This window comes from Ambystoma mexicanum, chromosome 4q, assembly GCF_040938575.1.
Source record: "Ambystoma mexicanum isolate Mex_15411 chromosome 4q, UKY_AmexF1_1, whole genome shotgun sequence".
Lineage (NCBI taxonomy): Eukaryota > Metazoa > Chordata > Amphibia > Caudata > Ambystomatidae > Ambystoma > Ambystoma mexicanum.
The window spans coordinates 520731856-520748567 of record NC_090928.1 but is presented as its reverse complement, the minus strand read 5'-3'; the positions used below and the strand labels follow the sequence as shown (position 1 = coordinate 520748567).

General features: G+C 47.1%; 1 protein-coding gene across 4 annotated transcripts in view; it reads right to left on the bottom strand.

Moving 5' to 3' along the window:
* The window catches only part of RALGAPA2 (Ral GTPase activating protein catalytic subunit alpha 2), a 3672963-nt gene that overhangs the window by 1248440 nt on the left and 2407811 nt on the right, over positions 1 to 16712 (bottom strand). For all 4 annotated transcript variants that reach the window (XM_069608069.1, XM_069608071.1, XM_069608070.1 and 1 more), the window contains one exon: positions 13890 to 13961. In XM_069608069.1, the coding sequence (XP_069464170.1) occupies positions 13890 to 13961 (72 nt within the window). The remainder of the gene's footprint in view (positions 1 to 13889; positions 13962 to 16712) is intronic.

Genomic DNA, 16712 nt, shown 5'->3' with positions numbered 1-16712 from the left:
TCCTCCCTTTGTTTCCCCTCCCTGGCCTCGTCACGCCTTGAAACACTTGTGTATAGGTGCGTTATAAAGGTTATATCATATCTCTGCGCTATAGTTCCTAATGAAGTGACCTTAGGCATAGATGAAGACGTCAACGACATTGTCGACAAGAGGGCAGCACAAGCGTGTGATCCATGTCCCTTTTTTTGCCTTCTTCCCACAGGAAGATTCTTCATGGGATCCGGACATCTTTCATGAGAGAGTGCACTCTAGGGCATCTGCTGTGCCTGGCAGAGGCACAACTGTGGATAGAGGCTGAGTCAGAGGCCCCAGCACCTTCATCCAACTAAATCGCTAACCCCTGGTGGTGATCCTTCCGTTTTTTAGATGAGAACGGCTGGCAGATGGTGCAGGTTATCGAATCGTGGTCTGGGTACTTACAGTAGAGACATTGCTCAAGAAGATTCTCGACGTACATGTTAATAAGGTGAAAAGTCGATCAGGCCTTGAAAAGGCCTTTCTTCCTTGTGTCTGTCATGATGTCCATGGACTCCTGTATGCCTCACATAGAAGTAGAGCAAACCTGGAGGCGATGGAATGGGACGAAACTTCACCCCAGTTGGAGAGAAGCAACAGCACCAAACAGGATGATATGATGGAAAGAGCAAATCAAAAGTAGACATAATCGTTGAATATCCAAAAGAGAGATTTCCGGAGGATTCCCTACACCAACGTGCTGTAAAATAATCTGAAGATGGTCAGCAGGGGTGAAGCTAAGGGGACCTGTTTAAATGGCTGTGGGCAGTATGACCCAAAATGACTTTGAAAGAGCTCTACAGTGACAAGCAGTTTAGAAATATAAAGGTAAACTGCTTTAACATTACAGAGGATTCCCAGCCCGACGATGGGGAATATTCAGGAGCATGTGAATCCATTACATATCCAATATTGGAATTTCAAAATCTATATCAGAAATCGGTTTAATATTATCGCTGGAACTATAAATCATTAAAAAACTCCCTAATGCCCCATCCCTTGAACCCAGTTAGAGAGAATGATCACTAACACCACACACAAACATCAAGACATAAAAACAATGATCACAGTGAAACACTAACCAGTGATAATTATTGTACAGTTTCATAGTATAATTTTGTATTACAATTTACTGAGTTTATAGATCAATATCATCCCAACATTTAGTACAAAAGAATAGACCTTTCAGCAAAAATGCCTTCTGTAAGGATCCCATGGTATCAAGAATAGACAGACACAAGTGGTCACAGTTCAAGGGTGTTTCTTAAACTGTATAGATAAGGTGGAAAAACGCTTAATCTAAACCTAAATCTAAGATGGGAGCAAGCTACGACCATCAAACCAATATATGGCAGCCTTAGTGGCGTTTTGTCAGACAAAAGGGCCTATACTAAGAAAAACCTATTGTCAATCCTTATACTAAATACAAAAGAGTGTGAGATAGGATTCACTGGAAATAAAGAAGTGTTCTCAAATAATAAGTCAGGATGCAGTAATCGTGGTCTCCCTTCCCAATGTTTTGAGCACGGGACAAGGCGGGACTCAGGAGCACAGCCCACGCTCGAGCTTCCCCAGAACGAGACAACAGTTTTGTTCTCAGAATCGCGCCTGGAGCTGGTGTCCAGTGAGTAGTACCTAGAGAAGGATGACGGAGTGGCCGAAGTAGCTGCCTTGCAGATGACATCCCAAGACACAAGTCTCTGAAACGAGACGGCCAAGGCCTTGGCTCTGACTGAATCCCCTCAGAAATAGGTTTGCCCATGGCCATATATGCCTCCGAAATGGCCTGAACCATCCAATGGGCGATGCAAGCCTTAAAAGGCTGAGAGCCAGGAGAGGAGCCCACGAAAATCACAAACAATGCCTTGCACTTCGTGAAGGATTTAGTCTGGGAAAGATACAACTTAAGAACCCTCTTTTGGTCCAAGGAACGCAGGGCCCACTCTGCCTCCGACTGCAGGATTGGGAAGAACACCAGTAGGCAGATCTCCTGATTCAGATGATATGGAGAGACCACCTTGGGCAAGAAATGTGGGTGAGTGCACAAGATGACCTTGTCATTGTGAAACATTGTGAAGGGTTTGCACGAAGACCAAGCCTGCAGCTCACAAACCCTGTGTGCGGAGCTGAGAGCCATCAATAAGACAGTCTTTAGTGTCACCAGTCGGATGTACATAGAAGCCATTGGCCCGAAGGGCTTGTGTTGCAAAGCCGCAAGCACCACATTGAGGTAACAGACCGGATGAGGTCTATGCACTGGAGGAAAAAGCCCAGACAACCCCATAAAATGAGTCTTAACCAACGAAAACATATGCTCGGGGGAATACTTGTAAGCCCCAATGGCTGCCAAATACGTGCGGCAAGTATCCATCTGGACTCCAGAATGAGCCATGTGTGCTAAAAAAGCCAGTACATCATCCAGAGAACAGTAGACAGGGTCGAGACCCATGTCGCGTTCCCAATGGCAGAACCTAGTCCATTTGCTCTTATACTGGTACTGAGTCGAGGGCCTCCTGGCCTGCTGAATGATGTCCAAGTTATCGTCTGAAAATTTAACTTGCTGAAGCCTCATCTGATCAGAAACCAGGCAGCTAGGGCCAGTTTGACTGGGTCGGATGTTCTACTGCCCGCCCTGCTGCGCCAGGAAGCCCCTCCTGGGGATCAGAAGATGGACCCTGGGAGCACAACTGCAGCAGATCCGAAATCCGGTGTCTCGAAGACCAGTGGGTAGCAACCAGGATGAGGCTACAACCCACGGAGGCCCGGCACTTGCAGAGAGTTCGTTGGAGCAGAGGGGAAGGCAGGAACGCCAGGTCCATGAACTCCCACCGCTGGAACAGGGGCAACAAGAAGCAATTGTGCAACTCCCACTTGTAGGAGTTGAACCCAAGTGACTCAACTGGTGCGCCTCTGCATTGCTGTCCCCCAGGAGGTGGACTGCAGGGATCCATATCCCCTCCATCAGGGCCCATTCCCAGATCAAAACTGCCACCATGCAGATGGGGCAGGGGTTTGGAGGGGGGGGGGAACGGATGCCACCCTGCTTGTTCAGGTAAAACATCGTAGTAGAATTGTCCGTCCTGACCAGAACAGACTTGTACTTGATGAGGAGAAAAAATGCCTTGAGGGCCAGACCCGCTTCCCTGAGCTCAAGCAGATTGGACCATGCCCCATGAATCACATAGCCCTTCAGAGTAGCCCCCCACTCAGAAAGAGTAGTCTGTCATCACCACCAGGGTAGGCTCCGGTCAGGTGAAGGGGGCTTCCACTGAGACAATGTCCTCAATTAGCCACCAACAAAGATCGGGCAGTAGGAGCAGTGGTATTGAGATCCTGTCAGACTGAAAGCCTGTCTCATGATCACAAATGGCTGCCAGGTGGCACTGGAGGCGGGTGTGCTGTACAGTGAGCACGTAGGAGGCCATCAAGTCCAGATTGTGCTGGAAAAACCATGCCAAAGTGGTCAAGTTGGCCAGAAAGTGCCCCACACCTTTGCAGAGGGAAATAAGCCTCTCGGGCGTGGGGAACACCCACTGGATGGTAATGTTCCAACGCACCTCTAGGAAAAACAGTTCCTGAGATGGACAGGATTGCAAATTCCTGGAAAACCCCAGCTGATGAAGGGTATCCGCCAATCTCTGGCAGAAGTGCACCATCCCTTTGGGACCAGCCCTCACCAGCCAGTCACCCACATAAGGGTATAGAGGATGGCCTTCCAAGTGGGGAAGGTCCACCACTGCGTTCCTAAACTTTGTGAAGACACGAGGGGCTGAGTTCAGACCGAAGGGCAGCATTTTGTACTGGAAGTGGTACGACATAATCGTGAACCGCAGAAACCTCTGATGAGGCTGATGTATGGGTACATGCAGGTACACATCCTTGAAGTTCAGGAAACACATCCAGACCCCTGCACACATCTTGAAGCATTCCAGCCGTAGAGACAGATTTAGAAATGACAGGTCCAGGACTACCCTCAGGCCACCCTAGTTGTTCTTGGGTACTACAAGAATCCTGGAGTAGTAACCAAGGAACTGGTTCTGTCGCCTGCATCTCCAAGAGCGAAAGGACCTCCCGTAAAAGCTGGGGATCCAATCTGACAAAGAGGAGGAGAGGATGTTAGCGGCAAAGGAAGAGGAAGATTGAAGCCTGTGGGGACTAATTGGATCCACTGGTTGCTAACAAACGCTTCCAGGTGCCCTTGAAAAGAGCCAAACGACCCCCCACAGACGTGCTGTGGTTCCTGACCTTGACATCACTGCTTCTTGGCGTCAGAGGCGGAGGCAGATGAAAGGGAGGGGGTGGGGGGGTGGAAAATCTTGTGTGAAGTCCTCTGCTGCTTCCTCCTGTTTTCGCTGGGCAACCTGTCAGGCCACTGTGTACTGCAGTCCTGAAACACCTTGAAGCCGGTAATAGCGCAGGGTTTGAACTCGGTCCAGCCCTGGGACTGAGGGAAGGATCTCTGTCTAGGTTTCGTCACGATGGCCAAGGACTTGGTGGTTTGAGTGGTGGTGGTGTTCTTTGTCAACTCGTCATCTGTTGACGAATGAACAAGGTCCATGCCCTCGAAGGGCAGATCTAGGATCCGCTCATGCACGTCTGATGGAAACTTAGTGGCATGCATCCACGCCGTCCTCATCTCAACACCAAGATACAGCCCTCTGCTGGCAGTGTCTATGTGGGAGAATGAAGACTCCATGAGGTCCTGCGCAATGGCCCATTCATCTGTCAGACCGGCCTTGAAGGAGGCTTGCTGGTCTGAAAGGAAGTCGGGCAGAAATTCCCCGAGCTCCCGCTACAGCTTCTGGTTAGCCGCAGCCAAGAGGGCATCTGCGTTGGCTTGCCATAGATGCAGTCCTGAGATGGAATAACGGCGCTCTCCCAAAACCTTGGGGACCTTGTCCTCCTTGGATGGACAACTGGAGGTGGCTCCCGTGGAGGAAGACGACCAAGATGATGGTTTAGAATATAATGAGGCCGCAGCCACCACTGAAGAATGTGACTGTGGGTGGGAGGCCAGGAGGATTGGCTCCTTGTCCGTCAGCCTGAACCTGCTATCCAACTTCTTGTACATCTGCGTGTTGGCCCAGGGCTTATCCCAGACCTTTCGCACCACCTGCAGGACATCCTTCTAGAGAGGGATGCCAGACCGGATCGCAGTGCACTCACATAAGACCTCTGCTAGCAGTCCAGACTCCTACAGGGTTTCCTCGGGCTGAGGGACCCCCATGAACTCCGCCCAGGTCCTGAAGGCGGCCATGAAACGCCTTAAGGGATGCCGAGGGTTCATAGTCCTGGGCATAATCGTCCTCATCACCCTCCTCCCCCTTTTTTACAGACCGAGGGGAGTCTGGGCCCTGGGACACAGGTGCTGACGGGGTCCTCCATAAATCCGGCACCAAAGGCAGGTCCAACAGCTGTTGAGGGGAAGACATTTTAGGTATAAGAGGTGGTGGACGGGTCTGAACAACTGTTGGGACTGGCACCGGCCGCGCTGGAGGAACGGGAGTACCACCTAGAGGAGTGGGCTAGGGAGGCGCCACCTGCGGGATGACCTTCACAACATCCTCCAGGAGCCCCTTCATCTGAGGGGAACCCATGAGGAAGAGGAAGTGCTCCAATAAGCGGTCCTTGCTAGCTGCCTGGTCCCTAGCTGCCCGGCCCTCCCAGGCGCTGGGCTGGGCCTCTGCTCCTTAGGTGCCCAAGGCGTGTAGCTGTAAGACTGCGATGGGTAATGTATCCCTGAGGAGAGCAGAAGCCTGGATCATACAATCCCTGCTGCTTCCAGAGGGAAGGGGACTGGGATTGTCTTGCAAAGACCATTCAATGGTTATATATAGAGTTATAACCAAGATGGCCACAGGCCTGGCAGGCTCCACCACGTGCCCCTCTGCCATTTTGAAGCCGTGTGCTACACCGTGGGTGGGAGTGCATGAAGGCCCTGAGCCACGAGAGGTCTCAGATATGAGAGGATACAGCTCAGGTCTTGCACCCAAAGTGGAAACGCCGACCTCCGAGATCCCTCTGGTACGCGCTCAGCCCTCAGCCGGCTATTAGTCATAACGCCATGCCTCACAACCTCGGAGCGTGCTGCGGTAGGCTAGACACCCTCTGCACCTGTGCCGGTAGTCGTGCTGGATTGAGCAAAGGACCATCTCTTGGAGGTGGCATTCTATGATCCCTTACCCCTTGGGGTTGAAGAAGAGGATGAACTTGGATCACCTTTCCGAGGACAGCCCAGTAGGGCCCCAGAGCCCCTCTGCTTGGGAACCGGTAGCCTTAAAGGTCTAGGGCCTGCCAGAACCTGAATTCGTAAGAACCCCTATCCGTGAGAACCCGAAGAACCCGAGGGAAGGAGTTGCCACGCTGTGGAGCCGTGCTGAACAGGGGGAGAGGGCTTACCTTCTTTTGACGAGAGGTCTTGGAGACGAAGGTCTGACACTGTCAGAACGGAAAAAGGGACAGGGGTGAGGCACCAGATAAGAGCGGGGTGTTCCCACACCAGAGGCCGTGTGATATACTAAAAGTAATGGGGAAGCTCAATTTTTCACTGCCAAAGGTTCCAGTACCATCCCTATGTTGGGGGGTGCCCACAAGGATGGAGGGTACGGGACATATGAGTACTCAAGAGTGTCCCCAATAGTAAAAGAAACCATAACACTCATTAATATTCGCTAAATTTCCAATAAATGAAAGGTGAAATAATTCCAGACCTGTAGTGGAGCAACACGGTCGATTCATTAGCAACAAACACAGATAGGACACCTGCTTTACTCCTTACACATATCCCCAGACAAGAGACACCACACAAGGTCAAATACAAAGATTACCTGGGCTCATAGCCTAGAAATGAGGGCTGGTATCTTCTTTAATTGAAAGGAGAGCAGTCTGTGGACCTCTCTCCCTTTACTCCAGTCGGGCTCATGTCTTGATGACCCGTCAGTTGTCCAAGGTTGGTAAGTAAGAAGCAAACCAATGTAAATCTCCAATGGTATGCCGCTTATGAAGTAAGGTGCTAGCCAATTACATATTGTAGCGTTGATGTCTTTTTACTGTTATCAAATTAGAGGTGGTCGCTGGAAGAGCCATCAGAAAAGCGTTACCCAATTAAAAATGTAAGCCCTACAGAATGCATATGTAATCACTGTTATTAGCCAATCCCTGTACCCCATATGTTTTGGCAACTAATATTACAGTATGATGTCAGCTATGACAAACGTTGAATATATAAAACATTGTTTTTCATAAGCATGTCGGGAGCGCCAAGAATTGTATGCTTGTTTGCAGTCCCTACTTTATTTTGATGATAATAAAGCTATGCTTTGCATTGCACTATGTCTATTCCTGTTATTGAGTCCGGTTTGAACTGGCTCCAGAACCTCGGAGTAATTTGGGACTTTGCAGGCTGTCTTAACACCTAGGCCAGAAAACGCTGCTTAGCCAAAGTGAGCCTTCTGCCATGGCAGGGAATCCATGCGTATTGATTGGCAAACGTGACTCCTCTGCCAAGCACAGGTGGCAGTCATGCCCCTAATGGAATGAGCCAGAGGCCCTCAGGCACATCTTTCATGACCAGATCATAGCATTCTGAAATGCAAAGGATGATCCCTCTTGAAAGGGGTCTGTATAAAGACAGCCCTACCAGAATGAGCACAGCAATAACCTACAAGGAGCTGTCCATCTTTCCTGATGCCTCTCTTCCGGGTCCTGCTGATGGAATAGTTCAGTCTTTGAGGAGTGAGGCGGAGGGAAAAACACAGGAAAATTGACCTGAGAGAGATGAAAATCATACACGACCTTGGGCAGGAAAGACTGTCTCATTCTCAAAGTCACCTACTTCTTAACAGACAGCTCCTGGAGGTCAATCACCCATATCACGCAAGTGGTGGCTACCATTAAAATCAATTTAAGGGTGAGTGGTCTCAACAAACATGAATGTAGGGGCTCAAATGAAGCTCCTATAAGGCAAGTCCAAACTAAATTTAAATTCCATGCAGGAAAAAAAAAACAGGCGTGGGGGGAAATGGTTGCACAACTCCTGCAAAACATGTATAACAGTGGGGATTGTGGAAAGAGTCTTGCTCAGAGGCCCTTTTAAAGTCTGAAATGCCAGCCAGGTACACCTTCACAGGGCCAAAGAAAGCAAGAACTTCAGCACAGAGGAAGTTGGACAGATCTCAGAGCCCAGACCTCTCTCCCGACACCAACCTGAATACTTACACCACCTGTAGGCATAGATGGACATGGAGTAGGCCTAAGAGAGAAAAGGAGCACATCCAAGATGTCCGACAAGTCCCACTCCTCATACATTAGCCACCCAGTAACCATGCATGAAGGTTCAGGCTGCTGAGTCTCAGAGGGAGGACCTGGTCATTCGAGTGGGAGAGCAGATCCTCCCCAGCTGGGAGTTGCTAGGACGGGTAGATGGACATAGCCAGCCGCTTCAGTGCAATCAGAATCAACTTCGCTCCAAACTTTCTTAGTCACACGAGCACTAGAGGAATGACTGGTATCAGCGTGAACATAAGGGAGTTCAAAATTCATTCAACAACCAATGTGTCTCTCAGAGCTACCTGCAGAGGAAATTCCCTGGAGCAGAACAGCTTGCAATTCCTCTTCGCCTTCTGCAGACTCAAGTGGATTTCTTAGCTTCCATTGTGATTATATTGCCCAGAACTTCCAAGCAGTCCTCCCACTCATGGGATGCAAAGGTCTGTCTGCTCACAACATCCACTATGATGTTCTCGGCCCTGGCGAGATGGGCTGCTGTCAGAGACAAGTTTCCTACAGCACAGAACCAGTCTCATCATTTCACAAAGGCAATGACCTCATACAACACCCAGTTTGTTGAGGTAGTGCATCGCCACCCTTTTGTCCATCAAGAGCAGCACAGCATTGTCCCACAAAGAAGGCAGGAATGCAATCAGGGCAAACTGATGTGTTCCGGAGTCTGCTCACCAAGATCTACTAGGTGAGCTCTCCAGCCCTACATGGACAAGTCCATGACAACAGTATTTTGGGGCCAGGTTTAGTAAAGTAATTTGTATTTTATAATTTATATAGCGCTTTACACCAAAGCGCTTTACAGCATAACAACCAGAAAACATTAAACATGGAACATGGAAGCAATAAAATATACATGATTCAAACCAGAAAAACAGCATGTGGAACAATTTGCATTTGGGAAGGAAGCAAAGAGGAGAGGTATGGGAAGGAGGAAAGGGAAGAGGGAGTAGAGCGAGTAGAAGGGAGGGTGGAAGTCAAAGGGGGGAAACAGGAAGAGATAAAAGAACAGGAAGATGGAGTGGGGAGGAGAAAGAAGAGGAGGAAGGGGAGAGAAGTCAGGGAGGGGGGTGAAGAAGGAGTGTTTTTAAGGAGGAACGGAAGGAGGAATAAGTGGGGATGGAGCAGATAGAGAAAGGGGGAGAGTTCAAATGTAGGGGGGCAAGGAGTTGGAAAGAGCGGAAACGAGAGGAGGCACAAGGAGGGGGGAACAAAGATTACAAAGTGATCAGCCAAGCGTAGAGAGCGAGAGGGGGCATAGAAAGAGAGAAGAGTGGAGAGGTAAGGAGGGACAAGGTCATGAAGCGATTTAAAAACGAGACGAGGAAGTGGTTTTTAAGTTGAGAGTGGAAGGGAAGCCAGCCTAGGTTGGCAAGTGAATTGAAGATTGAATCATAGGGCGAGAGAAGACAGAGGATACGGATGGCAGAGTGGTAAAGGGGTTTAAGGGTGGCGAGATGGGAAGAGGGGAGACTGAAAAAGAGAGAAGAACAGTAGAAAAGGCGAGAAAAGATGAGGGAAGAGATTAAGAGTTTAGTAGCATGGAAAGTAAGAGAAGAACGGACTTTACGGATATTGAAGTGGTGATAGCCAAAGGAGGAAAGAGTATTGAGAAGTAAGGGGTGATCGACAGTATCAAAAGCAGTGGAGCGGTCAAGGAGTAAAGTAATGCCCCTGTATGCAAGTTGTTTCACAGGTTCCACCACATAAGATCTTGAGAACCCTTTGTACGTGACCTGTAAGAGGTCGACATGGTGTCCTAAAACTCAGACAACTTGACATTGAAGTAGCCACTGAAGTGGCCTCATATGCAACTGAGCTTCTGGTACCACCAAGATACAGGAGAACCTAGGACCCAGAAGATACAGAAAGGCTGAGACTAAGAACAGCATCTGGGAATAGAAGACGTACACCATCTCAAGGGTAATCGCAACCTGTTTCTCGGGATGGAAGGTGGGTGTCCAAGACTGCTCTGATGAAGTGGAGGGATTGAGAAGGCGAGACATGGGACTTCCTGAAGTTCAGGAAGAAGCTCAAACTGTGCAAACGGGCTGCATGTGTGGTATAGCTGTTCCAAAACCAGGTCTGCGGTGCGGGCTTCAATTAGACCAGGTAGGGGGAAACGTGGATTCTCTCCCTTCTGAGATGAGCTACAACCACTACCAAGGGTTTGTTCAAGACTCAGGGTGGCAAGGAAAGACTGAATGGCTGCTATCCCACCATGCGCCTACATTATTTCCTGTGCTTGGAAAGGATCAGCACAAGAAAATAGGCGTTCTGAAGATCCAGTGGCACCAACCAATTCTGCAGCATGAGGGCCTGGACTATCTGGGCTAGGATAAACATTATGAATTAGTCATTGCATAGGTATAAAATCAAGTGCCTCAGATCTAGGACTGCACACAGACCCTCCCCACCACCTCCGTCTACCTTTGGAACAGAAAGTAAACCGTACCAACGCCACCCCTATTCCAAACGAGGCAAAAGCCAAATGGTCCCCTTTCTCAGAAGCCGACAGACCACTGCCAACAGGGGAGGATCCAGAGGTGATGAAGAAGGATGAGAGTGGTTGGGTAGTCGTTGAAGACACAGGAGGCAGTAGCCCCTGAATTATGACTAGAGCATCTGCGGTGGTGATGAGGCCACACCCGAATGAACAGGGACAGCCTCCCACCTACCGGCTTCTGATGGATAAAGTCTTATTCAAAGCGACTTTGCGTTTGGGGCAGCTGGCGCTGAGGTAGCAAAAGCCCTTCTCACTGCACCACAGCCTCTATCTCAGTGATCAGGACGTCACTTGCCAAGGGCCATCTCCAGGAGATTAGACTCGACATTGGAGATAAATCATGACGTCCTCGTTCATGATTGCCTTTTTGAACCAAACCCATGTCTTGGCAGGATAGCTCAAGGGGCAAGATGCACGCCTTGGAAGCAAGATGACACAGAGCAACACAGGTTCGATCCCCGGTCCGCGCTTAGAAACCTCTCGGTATTAAGCATGTTATAAATAACCTATCATATCATATCATGCTTATCATGCCCACGACATCTGCCACACAATCCACTGTGTCAAGTCAGATTTTAACATCTGTTGGCAACCTCCATTCCCTCCCGGACAAGGAAGTCCCCTTTTTCATTTCAGTCAGTTTTCAGCTGCACCAGAGACCACACTCCACAGAACAAAGGTATACTTGCCCAGGGCGCAAGTAGCATTAACAGCACAGAAGGTGAAGCTACCTGACGAGAAGACTTTGCAATCCATTCTATCCAGCTTCTTGCTCTTCCCGTCAGATGTCAAAGAAGTTCAAACGTGCACTTCAAGCCCGCCAAGCAACTTGCACCACAAAATGCTCTGGTGACAGATGTGTGGTGTAGAAACTTGGACCTGAAGGAGCCAGGCAATGTTTTTTCACAAGGTCCCGACCCACTGCAGTGGTGGGGGCTGGTCTCTTTCCGGGCCAGCAACATTGGGTTGAAAGGCAACAGGGTCTCCCTCAGAGGACCCATGATAAACTGGACCTTCCGCCTACGGGGCGCAGACAAGGAAGTGTGAGGCCTTCCACGAGCTTGCACCAGAACAATATGAAGCTCTGGAAAGGTGTCCAAGTTGCTGGCCCTTTGAAGGTCCGAGGCCAGAACGCCAGACTGTCGTCCTCACCGTAGAACTCCTCAGTCTCCTCGAAATACATGGGTTTGAATCCAAATGGAATAGTATCTCCTTTCTCATCAACAATTTCTGAGCTGTTTGACATATACTGCTCTCTTGAAAGAGAAACACATTCTGAGGAAAGAGTGGCATCAGCAGTGCCAATGACGCTGAGGTTAAAGTGGCTGGTGCTGGGGCATTGACACTCGAAGGCAAAACCACTTGGTGCCTGGATGAAGCAGAGTCTCAAAGCGGGACTGGAACCAAACCCACAGGCGTGTGGCTGTGGCCTACAGAGGCACGTACACCGACTTCATAAAGCGAGGTGGGGCATGAGGGTGCCACCAAACCTAGGGCTGAAACAGTTGGCCGTTGGCAAAAATGTCCTTGTTTACTTCTTCTGGTCAGGCAGTAATAATAGTAGTTTATTCCTGTGGCACTACGTGCATTACTGGTCCAAACGTATCCATGGAGCTGTGTGGGCGAACACAGGGACACACGGTTCTATGTGTCCGTTTGCTATTTTTTGTTGGGGCTATTTTACTCTGTATTTTTATTTTTTTGCAGTATTTGACTATTTGTAGGGAGTAAAAGTGGCTGATACACCCCTTATCTGTAGGGTTGGGCACTCTTACCACCTTTGTGGTAGAAAGTGAAGAGCTTGGTAGAATGATCCCTAAGAGCCTTCGAATGCATCAATTGCTGTGCCCGTAATCCTTAGTATCCTGGTCTACCCCAAGGAAGTAAAAGCATATCCTATGGGGATACAACATGGACATTTGCCTCCTGCTGTCCACAGAGGGTTTAAAACACAAGGCCTTTGGAGAGTCAAACATGATGCAGTTAGAAAGAATTGTCTTAGCCAAGAAGCATTCAAGAAGCGCACTGAGTGTGGGAAAAAATAAATTAAGTCATGGTGCAGAAGCTGCATATAGAGTGGCCCTGAATATCCCTCTGAAAAAGCATGCGAAGATAGCTGGTGCTGAAGGAATCCATTAAAAGCCTCCATACATTTACTATTTCACAAATGCCATTTGATCATCAAGTTTACCTCCCTAAACTGCCATCATATTTACCAAACTATATTCACTCCCCCACTAAATAGAGCTACTTAAGTGTCAGGACTTTCAGAAATTCTCTTGACTTGGCATACATGTTAAAAAAACGTGTTGTCATCTGGGCAGTCATCTGGGCAGTTTCGTTGTTATATCCATTTTATTTTTGCACATTCAAAATGTTTTATTTACTTGTCAGTGTCAAACCTTTGCTCGCCAGGTTAGTCATAAAATTGTGTATAAGTAGAGAAAAGCCAGAATTAAAAATCATCATGTGACATCAAGGCTATGGGTCTAACAAGGGGGACTAGATTCTAACTGATGTTTTTAACTAGTTACGGGATCTCTTTTGCTCCTATATGCATGCTGCTTTATATTTTCCCAACTTTCATTACCAAATTGCTCCTTTTCTTTGATTTTATGGGTGTGAAAGGAGGGAAGGCCTTTGTATTCCCACTTTACCATGACTCCATTACGCTATGCCTGTTACACCCTGCTTTTTCAATCAAAATATTGTTTTTCCAAATATGTGTTTTGCACATTTTCAGGCAGTATTTTTCTATCAATGGATGCACTTGCACATTTGTTCGAATGTATAGCATATTCATATTTTTTTTTAATTCAATTTTATTGATTTTCAAAGACAAAAGAGAGCATTTTATGATCAACAACTTTGGGCGCATGCCCACATGAACACTGAAAGGAAGCCCCAATTCCCTGATGTATTCTCCCACCCTCCCCCCTCAACCATTGTCTCGGGACACAGGCTCCGGTTGTCTATGTTAAATCTCTTTGGGTAGCTCCGACCGGGCTGAGGATAGACAGCGCATATTCATATTTTGAGCAATTGGTTAAGAAATATAAGCCTTATTGAATAACAAATGTGTACTGACCATTGCCTGGAGTCCAAATTTTTCAGTTCCCTCAATAATTTAGAATTTTTCTTCAGAAGATGAAAACCTTTTCTATGAAACAGAAGAGATTACTTTAATGAAAAACAGCACATGCATACAAAGGAATGTTTACTTATCTAAACTAAAATCTCTAGTTGCACAAGTGTGCTTTAGACAGAGATACTTTTGATGTACTTTATATGAAGTTATATGCTAACAACTCAGGTACAATTACCACTGTTTTCAATCACATAAATGCAGAATGAGTTAATTCAACACCCACAGTAACAATGATTGGAAGTTTTGGAAGATCGCTTTGAAAATGTGCACTCAAAGACTGTTTTGATGGATTATCACAAGCAAAATGACAAGACCTCCAAACACGTCCTATTATTTGATCCGCAGAAACCATGCTATTGTTGATGTCAGGCAGATCTATGGTATTTATGTGATAATCAAAGTGTTGTACATTGAAGAAACAGAACTTGTAAGGTGAAGCTACAATGCACATTTACTTCTTATACAAGGTTTGAGAGCCTGACTATACCACAGCCAGGCTTAACAGAACTATTCAGACAGACAAACAGTATATTCTAATACCTATGAAATCTGTATCAATATTAAATGAAGGATATTTAAGGATATTCAAGGATATTGCAAGCTCTCCGAAACAAAATTACATGTTAAAAAAAATCCTGCCAGGAGCAGAAATTGTGACTCCACAGATTTTAAAGAAAACACCTACCTTTCCCTAATTCTAGAGGGTGGTCCCTATCTAACCAAGAATTAACTAGGGTGTTCGTCATCACGGTGGAGGTCCGAAAGGAATTTCGGTCCATGGTCCAAAAATCTCCTCTACTCTACCACTAATCAACAGAAAGAAACCCAGCTAATACCAGGAGAATCACTCCCTTCTCCTGTTTCAGTAAGGGTCAGCCTTAGGGCAATGTCCAAGAGACTTTATAACAGTTCAGTTCTTCTTCTTGAAGAGAAAATGCCAGGACAATGACTGCCTTCTCCTGGCTCCATAGGTCCAACCTGCTCTTCACAGTCTTTTCCAACATGCTCCTTCTACGTCCCGTCTTTTCTCACGGTTTTAATCTCCCAGGCTGACCAGGCTTCAAACCTGTTGCTTGCTTTACCGGGTATTCCTTTGCTTTTTATCCTGTTGAGCTGCGACCTCCCCAGCGCAGTGTCATAGTACGTCGTCTGGCTCAGTTGTGCACTCCTTTTGCTTCCAAGAGTCCATCTCGTCCCAGTATATTTCACATGAGTGTTCTGCATGAATCCGTGAACATTTTTCTTCTTCCCAGTACCTTCATAATACAAACCCTGTTTAGAATGAATGTTCATATTGATGGCATCTAATCTTACAAGAAGAAGTGAAGGTGTATCACAATAGCACACATTAGTACCATCAGCCTGAACCTCGACAGATCTTAAGGGTTTCATAGTTTTTAGGGCAAGAAGGTTAGGGAGTTCCATCATGGAACGGGAGTCTGTGTCCCCATAAGGGGAGTCTCTCCCTGTGAGGTCCTCGCACCTTCTACCACACCTAGGGGAACTTATTGGGTAGCGGCCAACCATCACAGGGAAGGGCTCCTCCTTGCAGAGAAGTGACATAATCCCATGAATCATCACAGTATGTTTCCACTTAATATAAAGTACAGGAAACAGACCTAAAATGCAATGCTTTTCTACTATCAAGACAACAATTAGAATTTTTGAAAGGGTGATTATGTCCAAAAAAGGATGGAAAAAGTAAAAAATTAGAAGGGAAAAGAATTAGAAAATAAACTATATCCCATTTATGTAGGTCTATGAAAACAATACAGAGCTAAGTTTCTCAGGTTGATTCAGTCATGAGAACATCCAATTTTCTTAGTTTTTATATTAATACATCATATACAGAGCTTACAATCAAACAAAAGCTCACATTTACTTCTCATTGGGCACCATCTGTGTTTCATGCGGCATCAGACAAACTAATTTGGTTATGTGTGCAAGCTATGCATGTAAACATCCTTTTGGATGCAGATATTGCTCACTTGCCCATCTCTGAAAAATGGCATTTACTCAGAACGCTGTGTGACTGGATTTTTGGGGACAGCTTACGTTTTTAAAGTTTCTGTATACTGACCCATGTAAACTCGCGCGAAAATCAAGTGCCACCAAGAAATTTCACCATCTAACATTCCCATCCGCATCTTGATGAGAACAGAAGGAGAAATGACTCACCGTAATGATCTTTCTATGTATTCTTTGCCTGCAGATTCCTCGTCTGATAGATATCCTCATCCAGCTCTGCTGCTTCTGAAAACTTCGACAGGGGTCGTAGTGGACCGTGACTCGGTCGTTGAACCGTCTTGCTCAGTGCTCGATTGTCGGCTCCGGAAGTGACATCAGGCGTCTTACATATACTATGTCACTATGCCCCATACCTCAGTTCCCCCTTTTTACCCTAGGCTAGAACACTGCAGTTGAAATGATGGGAGGCTAACAAGTTACTTACCCCTGGTAACATTCTTTCGACTGGATGTTCCTCCCACGTATTCCTCATGTTTGATATTCAATATCCAGCTTCAGCTGCTGCGGAAATTATTTTTTTATTTTTTTTCGGCAGAGGGCGCTGTGCGTCAATGCAGTCGACTCGATGTCCCTCGAGGGTCTTTGTCTCGAGGATGTCATCATCGAAGGCATATATAGCACATGCAGTGCCCGTTTGCTTCAGTTCTGTTTTTCCTACAGTAGAAATACCTGCATAACCACAGGTTTGACCGTACAAAGCTTTGAAGGAGCGAAAGCTGTAATAGCATGGGAAAT